Consider the following 13,929-nt stretch of genomic DNA (forward strand, 5'->3'; position numbering starts at 1 on the left):
TTACGCTCACATCACTTCTTTGAATATGTTATTGTGCGTGTGCTTTTCAAAAACTAAAAGAAAATACGTTAAATCTAATTATCAATCAATGCATCTATTTAAGTGAGTAGACATATTTTTACGTCTGTCACACCACATTGTGTTGTTGTAAATTATATCGTTTTGTTTCGAAACTTTTCTTAAAGAGAGGGACGGACCTTGCCAATAAACATCCGGCACTTCACCAACAGTGATTCAAGGAAAGCTCACTGCTGATGAGGCACTGTGTGTGTCAAAAACGGTGCAGAGTTTGCTTGTATGGAACCAATTTTGCTGAAATGATACACTCCAGGCAGGTCTTGTGATTGACAGGAAGTATAGAACGCACATTATGTGGAGAGACAGACTTACGAAGGATGCGTAATTGTATTTAGTGTATATATATACTTATATTCTATAACGCGAAACCAGATGTAGCCTCTAACAGGCTGTTGGGGAAAGTGCCTTGAGCGCCTACCAAGGTGGCTGTCACCCACCCCAAGTGTAGCAACATAGTGCTGACTGTTGTACGGCAGCTGTAGGTGTGTGTGCTGGCAGGGGGAGGAACTGGGGCCAGGGTCTCGATAGACCTCGTGGAGAATCCTCGAAACCCTCTGGTGGGTTCGAGAAGAGAGGCGTGGCCAGGGCAGAGCCGAGACGCGCCGAGGGGAATATGAGCAACAGGCTGCCGGTTCTGGGAGTGGACTCGTCTCGTCTTCGTCGCTGCTACTGCTTCACCCGGACACTAGTTGGCTGTCTGGGTCGACGCCGTCGGTGCAACGCGGGCAGGGTCGTGTCTAGGCCGGGCTGTACGGTAGCGTGGTCGTGGGAGAGGGGGCCTGGAGCTGGTGGCGTGAACACGACCACCTCGTCTCCGACTGAGTGTGTGTGCGTAACGCACGCCACCCGCGCACACACATACAAGCCTCGAGCAGAAGGAAATAGACCTACGGCACTATATAATTACTCTTCAGCGTCCGAGGTCTGATAACATCGGGATCACAGCACATTCCGGGTGACTTTGTCATATGTTTGAAATTCATTAATCATGGTTCAGTTTTTCGCCCTAATCCTCAAATCCCTGGGTTGGGGTTGCTGTTCTATATATTTCAGGAACGTAGACCCGGACATCTGCAGCTAAAATTAAGCACTGGTCACAGGCCGAAGACTGTATAACCCCAAAATCACAGGTATCATCATCATCTTCGTCAGCATCGTTGTTGCCGCCGCCGCTGCTGCTTCTTCTGATGGAGCCCATTGAAGAACTCAGCAAGGCTGCGGCGCTGGGTAGAACGGTAGAAGTGGAGCTACTTCTGGCGCGGGGAGTGAATCCTAATGGCACCAACAGCTGCGGCAGAACGCCCATCCAGGTGTGTGTCACGCACGACGAGTCCCCATCAACAGAGGTGCACGCACACAGCTAAAATATTTCGGAGGGTTACACCACAAAGCCACTGTTTTAAAATGAGAATCATCCTCGACTCGTTGAGCCCCTCGCCTGTTTAAAAGAACAGACACTTCACCGTTATTACCATCAATAATGAATGGGAAAATAAATCCATTACATTGGCATGCATTTTAAATCCATTCACATGCATGGATTGTGTGGCTTTCTAACGTGCGTTTGTCCTTGGAAATATCTCATTTGCAGGTAATGGTGTTACGTTCCAATCCACACGAGCTCACGCTACATGTAATTATGTCACGGTGAGAATGCATGACAAGGATGATTCATTTAGATGCTAAGTGAAAACTTGCAGTTGCTCTCGGATTGGATTGAGGCCCAGTGGAGAGATCCGAGGATTTGGATGAGTTTGCTTTGTGGTTGACCAATACAATGTGGGCCAGTCCCTCACCCAGCAGTGAATTGACAAAGAGCCGTATCTTACATTAAAAAAATCTTTACATTTCCTGCAATACAATTTTTAAACCATTTCAGCGGTACATGTACCCTCAACGCCCCATAGGCACAATACCCGACCACATTGGAACAATAGGGAATGGTTGTTCACAAGAGTTGCTGCAAATTAATAAAATACATTTACAATGTACCCGTGTCACGCCATGGCCAATATCGCTCACAGTTACAACCATTGCACAATACGTGTTGGGTTTCGCGCAAATGTGAAATCGTTCTAATTGACATCAGATGGGAACTGGACTGAGGCCCTCTGCTCGTTGTGGCTCCTGTGCGCACTCTGATAAAGCCTCACGAAATACTCGTGAACTTAATGTATGTTGCACTTCTTTCGCACCGTGCATAGCCTTCCATGCGAATCAGATGTGTATTTAACATGAAATGCATGTCAAGAATTGCAACATAATTACGTCATTACAATTTCACGTTCATGAAAACATCTCACAGATTGTGTTTGTCGTATAACGGCCGTCTAAAATATCGGGGGGTGGTAGGGGGGCAGTGATGGAGCGGCGATGGGGAAATTTTACCATAATTCACGCTGGTGAGGGAGGGCTTGGTGAAGGAGGGAACGAGGCCAGGAACCGGTTCAAATAACCACTCACCAGGTGATGTTGTTAGCCGTGGTTGGTAATCGAACTCGGTAACATCGCCGGGGTTCACAATGTACGGTAAGCCAACCAGAAATACCACCACTCCCCCCTCTATCCAAACAAAACTGTGAATGTTTCCCGTGTGATGTCTCCTTTAAAGTCTCTTGCGTATGGCAGCAATAGCTACGACGAGAAGTCTTCATGAGAGTTCGTGTAATTTTGCTATGCCTCCTCAGTTGCAGGTGCGTAGACTACAATGGGTTACAAGACGCTCAGTTGCAATGATGCTGATGCTCAGCCAGTTTGATTCAATGCTGTCAGCCCGGTCACCAATGACTTTCCCATACGCTTCACGCGATGGGCGCAAGTTCGTATCATGCTCGACTTGCCGCTGACTGATGCGTGCTGCGTTGTGAAGTTGGAAATGCCAGGTAACGTTGCTGCTATTCAAGGCAGGGTTAATTAAATTTTAATTAACGACGTTACCAGTTACAAATAATTACAATCCAAATGTCTCGTACAGCAAACCTGGCCAAACGCGGTTTTATCGAATGCGTGTTTCGGCTGTACAGCTTCATGAGGTCTGTTTTCTGTAACACAAGTCATGTTTCATCTCTACGCGGTTTGATGTTGCTAAGTTTGTTGCTAACATAGTTAGGATAGGCTTGCGAGAGGTGGGAGTGCTGCATCCGTTGGAGGGTTTATTTACCGTGTGTGTCTTTTTTTCGTGATGTCACACGGACCTGACACGCACAACGCCCATGTTCACACACATTACCGCATGAATCTAGACGTCCACTCTTTGAAGACGTCATTCATACGGACGCCTATATGGAAGAAGGATTAACGTTCAAGTGACAGTGTTAGGGGCGAGTGTCGGGCTGGAAATTCAGTGTCAGGGGAGAGCGATGGGCGTGAGCGGTGCAGGAAGAGGAATGGAGACAGTGTTTTTTTTGTTGGGGTGAAATTGAAAAATAAGAGTTACACCCACACAAGAAATGGAGAGCGACTCAGCATTCATTGTTACAATGACAAGTTGGGTAATCGTGTAGAATTAGTTAAACAAAGAGGGAGGGAGTAATAATTTCGGACCCAGGAATGAAAGTCTATTTTTACCATAAGGTATATTATTTGTCGAACGCGGTTTTGCCCAACACAGAATTTCCAGGAACGTAACTCCAGCGTTCAGCGAGCTTTGCCTGGTATCCTTTTCCTGTATTTATAATCGTAAATGACAAAAAAATTTTTCTTTGTATTTTGTCGACTTGTCACGTATAGGGAATATGTGTAGTACGTTTTAAAAGGGTACTGTGTAAGAGACATTTTCACTCGTGGGAGTGAATTGTGTTCAAATAACACCCCAATAACCCGCACAACGCACAGAGACACTCATTCAGCAGTGGTTTGACCAAGTTTGCTGTGCATGTACCTTATATAAAATGTGTTCACGTAATCGGAATGTCCGTGATATTTCGAAGAGTAAAACTGTACTTTGTAAGATTTTGTAGTAACGTATTAATTTATTTAAAGTTTAAGTTTAAATAAGTGTTTTGATTAACGTAAAATGTTACAATAACAGTTACAATTAGCACACCCACCCCCTCGTGTGCCGTGCCAGTCTTCATCGGTGCTCGCTAAACAGCACTTGCCGCAACAGTATGTTAACGGGGGATTTTTGTATACCTCGTACACATGGTCCATAATAGAGGGTTTTTTGGAGTTAGATCGCGTAAATATATAAATGTGTCGTTAAAACCCGCCACCACCCGACACAGCCAACTAGTAAGGATTGTCACGTAAACAGAACGTGGCCAATTCGTCACTAGTACAGCACACCGGTTGTGTGTTGGAGAGCCAAGCCACAACATTTACAATCCGAGTACGACGTTTCGCCAGTAATTACAACTAGCTTCATCAGGCGACAGCCAGATTTGTGGAGAAGTCCACCTGTTTCGTTCCTTATATAGAGGCGTAGATGTGGTGACCACACTTGTGTATTCTTGGGCAAAGTCGGGGGGGGGGGGTTAATGATATATGCGTATACAGTATGTAGGACTTCCCAACTCTAGAGCTTATGTCCAGTTCGGTCGCTGCACATTTAATTGTATTAAAGATCGTGTGCTCGTAGACCCCGGGTGTCGGCATACAACGGTGGATGTAGCCACGGTGGCCAGATGCTAACTACCTCGCCTGGTATACAGGAGGTCGTGGCTTTGATCCCGACCCTCACTCCTGTTTATTTGGAGTTTTGATGTCTCGCTCTCTTCTATGAGCTCCCGTGGATTTTTCTTCGAGGTCCTTCTGTTTTTCTCTCCACATTTAGAAACATGAATTTAGAGCGTTTGGCTGCTACAAATGTCCACACAATGAGCCACTTCGTTGAGCTATTCTATGTGGCCAGATCGCTTCAGAAAAAGAGCTACGTAGCTCAGTGGGCCTTACCTGGTAAAATAAAACATCATCATGTTATATCTGAGCCAGACTGCTCATGATGTATGCGCTTATTGTCCGTTCGTCTCTCCAAACTGGTTTCTATATTTATCCATTCTTTATGCGATCTCGATGACCCAATGTTATTAGCAGCATTAAACAGTATTACCGCATTTAACGCATTCAATATTATAACAATAACTCACAATCATGATCGATCTGAATAAAATACACATCAAATATACTAAAGCGATATGTACTGTACTGTGCTTGACTCATTAACTATACAGTACAATTTAATACAAGTCATTGTTAACACTATAATCATCAACAGCGATGCTCCATCCACTGCTGGACTAAGGCCTCCACGAGCTTCCACCACACCACCGATTAGCACGGTTGGCTACGTACGGTGCGAAAGAAGTTCAACATACACATCTCATGATCCATCTTTAGAGGAGTTATTTTGTGTTTAATTTGTCGTCCTTCCGACGCACCTCCGACTAGCACGGTTGGCTACGTACGGTGCGAAAGAAGTTCTACATACATCCTGCCATGTGATCATCCACCCAGTACTTGCACGTAAACTGATTTCGTCGCTCCACCTTGGGTGGACGTAACTCGTTGCTTGCAATCCTTGGCTGCCACTCTGTTATTCTTGGCCATCGGGCATCGACTGGTAGCGACGCGTCCTGCCCAAGCCCACCGTTGTATCTGTAAATATAACATTAATCATTAATTTTTGTGGTGAGATTGGCTCTCGCAATAGGAATCTGGGTGGCCACAACGTAGCGATGCTACGATGTATCGTATGATGTAATATCCACAATACTCGTATCATCATTATTTTTTCAACACATCGGCTTTCATGACCAATAAGATTCGTAGTTTATGTTTTTGGTCAGATTGCTAAAGTGCAATTTGTGTGATCAACCTTTCTCTACCTGACACAGCCAATGTATAAAGTAGTCACACAACATTCAACAATTGGGTAATCCGACGTTTCGTATGTATGTAAATTGATCTTCTTTTGCACCCTATGTGGCCAGCCGTGCTAATCTGAGGTGCGGGGAATGGACAACAAATTAGTTTTCAAGAGTTACAGTCAGGATCATCAGGCAGTTGCCACAATTGTTAAAATTTCGGGAGCAGGACGTGATACCTAGAGGTTAATTTACATAAGTTATGTTAGCTAACAATACATTATGTTAGAGATGGTAATATCAATGTAAATAGACTATATTTGTGATGAAAAAGTAAATTATTTTATGTGAGATATGGTAATATGATGTACACATTCACGTGGTGATACTTGTAATGCATAGTTAATTAGTTATACTATATGGGTAGTAATGTTACAAAAATGCTGTATTAGTTTCAATTAAAGTCAATATACTTTTGGGGAACGCATACTCGGACACTCAAACTCGGGTCGCAGGGTTCTTAGTGTACTGTACTTACGACTGCACTGCCCATCCAATCAAAAACGGAACTCTTGGGCTCATCTGGAATTCGAACCCGGGACCTCTCGCACCCAAATCGTGCATCATACCCCTCGACCAACGAGCCACACGTACATGCACCAGAACACATACATACACGTACATAACAATGAGACTTAATGTCAATAGTACATGAGAAAGTAACACTAATTCAACAAATTCCCCTGATGGCATCAGGCACGAAACATTTTTTATTATTTTGTTTAATTATTAATCCTAACAATTGTGATTTTGGACATGACTTCATTGGGCTTAAGAAACACATTAATAATCACATGACAACCTTGCTAAAAACGTGGTTACATTTATTGAAACTCACAGCATTATTACATACCAGTTCCTATATCTAATTATGAGACCCAAGAAGGTTGAAACTGGTCCAGAATTTGCTTAACCAAATGCTGCTGGATAATATTGGTCTGGAAAGATCATAGGCCGATGGACTATTTCTCATTTGGAGACATGGAAGTGGGTACTGATTATATGTCTGTATCTAAATCACGTGACGCTTGTGTGGCCCCTCCCACTCTGAATCACTCCCCTCTATCCGCCCCCTGTGAAAACAGACGCTGATATGTGCAACATCGAGGTTCTCATGCAGCCTTCCTCCCTATCCTAATCTTTCGTAACTCTTTGCTCCCATTTTTTCCATTCGTTGTCCTTCCTTTTTTTCTCTTATTTCCAACTCATTCTCTATTCCTATCCAGTTACTTTTCCTTTTTCCAACATTAAAACCTCAACTTTGCAGCCCTTCTGGTGGCATACCAGGGATATGAAGCAGAAGTTGCAAGTAATGTTGTAATCCTCTACTACGTCTTGGAAGATGTGGGTGTTTATTTAATCAAGTACTTTCAAACTGAATACGGTGAGGTGCAAACCATTAAGCACACATCACTCGTGACTGCCAAACAACACGTATACCACTCCACTCACATACCACCTCGGATTCCATGGAATGGCTTACAATATTAAAATACAATTGCAGCCTGCTGCTGTTTTTTTCAAATGTAACTCGAAAGAAATAGACTACGCCTTGTGAACACGCGTGCTGTGATCATTGCCACCATGGAGTGGATACCTTACAAAAGAGGTTACATTCTGAGTTGTCAAATCACTTGAGGGTGAAGATAACTCTCTGTTTGATATCAACGGGACTTGAAGTTATCTTTGAATGTCGCGAGTTTGTACAATAGTTTAAAATAGCCATCGGGAGGAACGGTGTAAAGTTTCCGTACAGTACAGTGTTGAGTCATCTACGCAGATGTGGAAAAGTGTGTACATGGGCAGCCTTGTTATTAAATTCTTTTTTTACTTTTTAACTATCACTGAGCTATGTAGCTCTTTTTCAGAAGCGACCTGGCCCCAAAATACAGCTCAACGAAGTGGCTTATCATGTGGAAATTTACAGCAGCCAAATCATCTAAACGCATGTTTCTAACCGTGGAGGAAAAAACCGGGAAGACCCGGAGAAAATCCATGCGACCACGGAGAGAGACATGCAAACTCCAAATCTACAGGCGTCAGGGTCGGGGTTGAACCCATGACCCTCCTTCATACCAGGCGAGGGAGATAACATCTCGCCATCGCAGGGGTGGTCGAAGACAAGATGACCACAATGCACCTGTAGCTGGTCTGTCCCGTCTTTCTCCAGCCGTGATCTTAACGGGAGAACATGCGATATGCACTTTTTCAGGAACTACTCATTGATAAAAAAAAATCACAGAAGCGTTTTACATATCTCTGTTGTTTGAAACTCGTGGTTTTCAGGCCTGCACTCTTCTGCTATAATGGGAGTATTCGGACTACAACACCAACGTTCCACCCTGGTTCACTGTGCCGGATAGCGTATGCATAATATTAATTCAGTCAAGTTATCGTGAGCCATGTTCACTCCACTGCTGAATGAAGGTCATCCAATGCCGCCACCAACTCTTACGATCCTGTGATGTAATAATTCACCCATCACGTGCGCATGAACTGATTTAATCATCACTATGAATGGTTTACTGTCCTTTCGGATGCGGTTCAAGTAATATTAAAGTGCTATCCATTTGTAAAGTAGTCACTTGGCGGGAGACGACTTTGACGGGTAGCACACCTTTTTATTAACACCAACTGTTACACGGGTGGCAACTGCCACATAACCCACGAGGTTCCCCTGAGCTATACCCACACGGGCTCTCACGCCCCGTAGCTTCTTGGAACACACCCGGCTGGGTTATTAGTCTCGACTCTGGGTCCCACAAGCTGGTTCCACACGGACACCAGGCCCCGGGTCCCACAGCCTCGCCTCTGAGCCGCACAGGGTCCCGGCCCTTACAAGGACAGCGGGGCTAGGGGTCTCAGGGCCCTATCTCTTCAACTCCGTCTTCGATCTTCAGCTGGTAATAACTCCCCGAGTGCTCTCGCGCGTCCCCCTTTATAGTCCTCCATGCGGACGTCGCTGAGAGCACCCACCCAAGTTGACCAATCACCCAGCGCTCTCTCTACGATCCTCTTTCCCATATCGTGTCTGCGTGCACAACCACGCACCCAGCGCCGCCCCGTGATCCATCACTGTCAGTGTGCGTCAACACGCCCCACACTCGATGTAGCCACGCCTGGCGTGCGCACACCCACGCCCCCACCTTGTCGGCGCGCACCGCCACTACACATTCATTAACATTTTTTGTTATTTAATATTGTAAAATGTTACTTCATGTAAAATAGTACATAATTTAATACATCCATATTTCAAATATCAATGTGGTTACTAACTTCGGGTTCCGTGCATGATTGCCTTTTTTATGTAGAGTACTGCTCTTTCACAGTAATGGTTAATCTTAATCACCACCATGAATCTTCTCATTAACCTCGTTTTTATTCAATGGGAATACATTTCAATTATTGGGCGAAATTCATAAACTAACAAGATGATTTCTTAACACTGAATGCTAAGTGCATTTCTGATCTTATTGCAAATGCATTTAAAAACAGTTTGCCTAACCTTATACATTTAACCAAATATGCTTTAAAAAAAACACCCATCAACATGCAGCTATAGCCTATCCACTGGTGGATGAAGCACTCCACAAGCCCACGTCACTTCCCAGTCTTGTAATGCAACAATCTATCTGGCTCCTGTACGAGATAAAAACGTATCTACAACCCCGGTCGTGTAATGTTTTTAAAAGGGTCTGCATTTATGAGAACATATTATGAAAACAAAGCACGGTTGTAATAGACCAATTCAACCAATTTTTTATTCAGATTATCTGCCACAGAGATATTTCCCTTTTAGACTAAGGAAAGCAATATAAGCCTTATGGCGGGACCCTGGGGTCTCATAAGCCTCCGGCTCTCGCATAAACATAATGTAAACAAAAACTTTGCTCTGTCACCAATGGGTTTGAAGGATGGTTGCAAGTGTTGTCTCGTTAAAGTATGCCTTTAAAACTGAAAACTACTTACCTGCAGTACCTCTATTTAAATACACTATCGAAAAAATAACTTACACCCCTCTGTCAATCATCGTGTTTCTCAGTGGATTTGTGAACACACTTTGTAAACAGTACATAAAATAGTACGCGTTTTCAATGCGCTGTTCATATTGTAACAAGCGTTTATACCAACGTTACTCTACAGAGTAGTGGGTCGCCGCCCCTCTTATCCGCATTGATACGAGCGATATGTGGGGACTATGGCTTAACCACAAACAAATCCTATCCGCACAGATGCATGCAGACAAGTATCAAACAGGAGGAATTAACGATACAACGCATCTCATCTGTTAAATATCTGCAGGTAATAGGATTGTCATCGATTGATCCTGGCTGCAGACATTGGTAGGTCATAAATAATGAGAGCAGTTTCACTGTATTATGCATACCGTTATGGCAAATAAAGGACTTGGGTCGTGTAGGCAGTTTGAGCAGCTTTGGATAAGATGATCCTGTCCATACCCGAGCATGGAGTGCACTCGCTTGTTCAGCTCTTCTGCGCATTCGTCCTCTCTACGCTTGGACGACATGACAACAGAATGATTCGTGCCAGGTGGGTCGCGACGTGTATGTGCTTGCTGGGACGGAGTCGCCAATAAAAAAATAATTAATTACGCTTTTTTTTTTTTTTTGGGGATCCCGGGGTTCCACCATAAGGTCTATATAGTAAATTTGGGTCAGATCGCGATCTAACCCAAACACCTTTATTACAGTAAATTTACTCAATTCTATATTACTAGCAGCCCGTGCCTTCTTTGGACGTGTCCAGCCAGCCAGCAAAACGTTAGTCTAATATAACATACTCTTAGGGTTTTTCGGTAAAGTCACGTAGGTAAAAAATAAATAATAGAAATAAAGATTATAAATCACGACGTTTTGTTTCTAATATAACAGTTGCCGCACATTTGTGCGTGATACACGGCCTACGCTGTGGGGGGTGGGGGGGGAGATGCGTGACGTCAGCAGGTACTCTGCGTAACGCGGCCGCATGCGGGTGACGTCACACGGATTGTGACGTCGCCGCTCACTCTCCGGGCAATATATCCATTTCATTATCATGGGACCTAATATCCATAGCCAGGTTTTTTGGGTTAGATCACGTGAATATATAAATGCGTCGTGAAACCTGCCACCACCCGACGTAAACAGAACATGCCAATTCGTTACTAGTACAACAGCGGTGTGTTGTCGAGCAAAGCCACAACATGTACAATCTGAGTACGACGTTTCGCCAGTAATTACAACTAGCTTCATCAGGCGACAGCCAGATTTGTAGAGAAATCCTCCTGTGTCGTTCCGTAAGTAGAGGGGTAGATGTGATGATATCACTTGTCAGCCATTCTTGAGCGAAGATTATTGATGCATATAATGACGACGAGTGTCCATTGCCGGTTGGGTTATTTATATGGTAATCGGCGTGCATTATGCATGCGCATGCTGTATTTGGGAGTATTACATTTATTTGGTGTTCTTTTAGTCGTGTGCTGATCATTCATCCTGTTCTCCCATAGCATTTTCCACAAGTACAATTAATCTGGTAAACACCTGTTGATAGCTTCGGTTTATACATCTTTTGTACCAGATATTAATTTCTGTATTTTATGTACCATGCCAAATCTGACTCGGATGTTTTGTTTTCCAAACATCTGGCTAGTTTATCGGTTACATTGCAGGAGCTATGTTGGAAAAACAGGACTAATGATCAGCACGAGACTAAAAGAACAAAAATATTAAATATTCTCAAATACAGCTGTCGGCAGTGGCAGAACACGCGTGCCAAAAAGAATACTAAATTGATTTTGATAATGTTGATATTCTGTACAAAACTAGTTACAACTGGTCAAGACTAATTAGATAATCTATCGTAACAGACTTAGTGCTGCTTGGAAGCAAATAAAAAAATAATACATTGTTTAAATGCATGCCTATTCAGGTCACCATACTTCAATAGGGATTAGCGTTGAACAATAACAGGTACGTCTATTTTAGTGCACATAATCGACAGGAGATACAAGAACAATTCACTTGCACAATGCGCATGAATAATGCACACTGATTACCATACAAATAGCCCAACCGGCAATGGACACCCATTGTCATGTATATGCATTCATTAATCCACCCCTAATTCGCTCAAGAAGGGCTCACAAGTGATGTCATCACATCTACCCCTCTATCCAAGGAACGAAACAGGAGGATTTCTCCACAAGTCTGGCTGTCGCCTGATGAAGCTAGTTGTAATTACTGGCGAAAAGTCGTACTCAGATTGTAAATGTTGTGGCTTAGCTCTCCAACACACCGGTGTGCTGTACGAGTAACTAATTGATTGGCATGTTCTGTTTACGTGACAACCCTTACTAATTGGCTGTGTCATGTGGTGGCGGGTTTAATTATACATTTATGTATTTACGCGATCTAACCCAAAACACCTGTATTATGGATGATATTGGTCTCGAAAGCCTACGTGTTAAACCAATATAAGTATGTACGTTTCACTTATTTTGCACTGTACGTAGCCAATCTTGCTAAGCGATTCATTGTGCATTGCTGGGCGTTATATCTTGCAAATTACGGGTAATAACATGGAAGAAGAACTAAATTGTATGACGCCACATACAAAATAAAAATGTTTTAGTCACATCGGCCTCTTTGGCTTTCCAGGCCAATACCATCTAGAAAGCATATTGTTTAAGCAAGCACATTAATTTTCTTGGTTCTTTCGGTAAAGTCACGAAGAAGGGAAATAATAAAATAATAAAAATAAAACACTAAAATACAATTCTCACGACGTTTCGGCCACAACGCAAGCAGCCGTCCTCAGGTGAAGAACAGGGCTTTTAGAAAGACAGCCCTGTTCTTTATTATTTTATTATTTCCCTTCTACGTGACTTCACCGAAAGAACCAAGAAGATGAATCCCTGCAGTCACGAAAGCTTTAAATCGAAATTTAAGCACATTCATTGTTCCGTGTCTTCGTTCCCCACCAGGTGATGATGATGGGCAGTACTGCGGTGGCACGTGCGCTGCTGGCCGCTGGGGCTGACCCCAACGTTCGCGATGCGGTGCTGGGGCTCACCCCGGCGCACGACGCGGCTCGCGAGGGCTTTGTGGCCGTGCTGGCCGAGCTGCGCGCAGCCGGCGCGAGCCTCTGGCAGCGCGACAACCTGGGCCGCACGCCCACAGACCTGGCAGCAGCCAATGGTCATCTCGACGTCGTAGATTTCATTAACTCCGTCGTCGATTTCGGCGCTGGGGACAACGGGGTGAGGGAGTAGCGCTTTCATACGTTCTCCCTTTTCGGATATTAGAAGCAACTGGGAGCTTTGCACTTTTAAATAGTCTAGATTGAGAAACACATTTTTTTACAACTGCTTTTTGTGTTTAGTTTGTTGTCTTTCCTCCGCATCTCAGATTAGCATGTAAGGTGCGAAAGAAGTTCAACATGCATACGTAGCGGGTCAAGCAGCTCCGTAGTGTAACTGTGTTTAACATGATGGGCACGGAAAACTAAAAATCAAATAGGGGGCATGAAATAGTAACATTCACACCCAGGCATCGCACAGTATTCACATGCAGTCCCGTCTATGTTTTAGGTGACCGAATGTAGATTTTGTTTTGCAAGGCACACACGCACAGTATTGTGTCTGCTGCCATCTAGTGGCAATTTCTGGAACATCAAATATTACATTTAACAACGGGCGATGCGCCCCGACCATTGTGAAACGCTTCCCCAAAAAAAATCTAAACTGACCAAGTTTACAGAATTAAAATTTAAAAGTGCTTGGCTACAGGGTGACGTGCAGTTCAAAAATACGGCTGCAAAAGGCCTAAACAGACTTTTTAAACATGGTAAACGCCAATTGTCCTATCATGCATTCTGCTCCTGCTGTCAACCCCAATGTATAATGTACTGACAGTTATTTAACATGACTATTGGAGTTTAACACGTAGGCTTTCGCTACCAATATTATTCAAAGGTTTTTGGATTA

At 43.8% G+C, this 13,929-nt stretch overlaps 1 protein-coding gene across 1 annotated transcript; it reads left to right on the plus strand.

Moving 5' to 3' along the window:
- The first annotated feature begins 1,154 nt into the window (after positions 1–1,154).
- LOC133351890 (cyclin-dependent kinase inhibitor 2A-like) lies at positions 1,155–13,215 on the plus strand. The gene is made up of 2 exons (XM_061567467.1): positions 1,155–1,388; positions 12,928–13,215. Exons 1-2 carry the CDS (start codon positions 1,266–1,268, stop codon positions 13,213–13,215), a joined length of 411 nt encoding a protein of 136 aa, XP_061423451.1. The 5' UTR covers positions 1,155–1,265.
- Positions 13,216–13,929: the final 714 nt, after the last annotated feature.

The sequence above is a fragment of the Lethenteron reissneri genome, chromosome 39 (genome assembly GCF_015708825.2).
Source record: "Lethenteron reissneri isolate LAM-NWPU_2019-01 chromosome 39, ASM1570882v1, whole genome shotgun sequence".
NCBI lineage: Eukaryota > Metazoa > Chordata > Hyperoartia > Petromyzontiformes > Petromyzontidae > Lethenteron > Lethenteron reissneri.

Excerpts from the sequence above, each read along its gene's own strand:
- LOC133351890 (XM_061567467.1), top strand. The coding sequence starts at position 1,266 with ATGGAGCCCATTGAAGAACTCAGCAAGGCTGCGGCGCTGGGTAGAACG. Across the intron at positions 1,389-12,927 it reads GCGGCAGAACGCCCATCCAG|GTGATGATGATGGGCAGTAC; the intron begins GTGTGTGTCACG and ends GTTCCCCACCAG.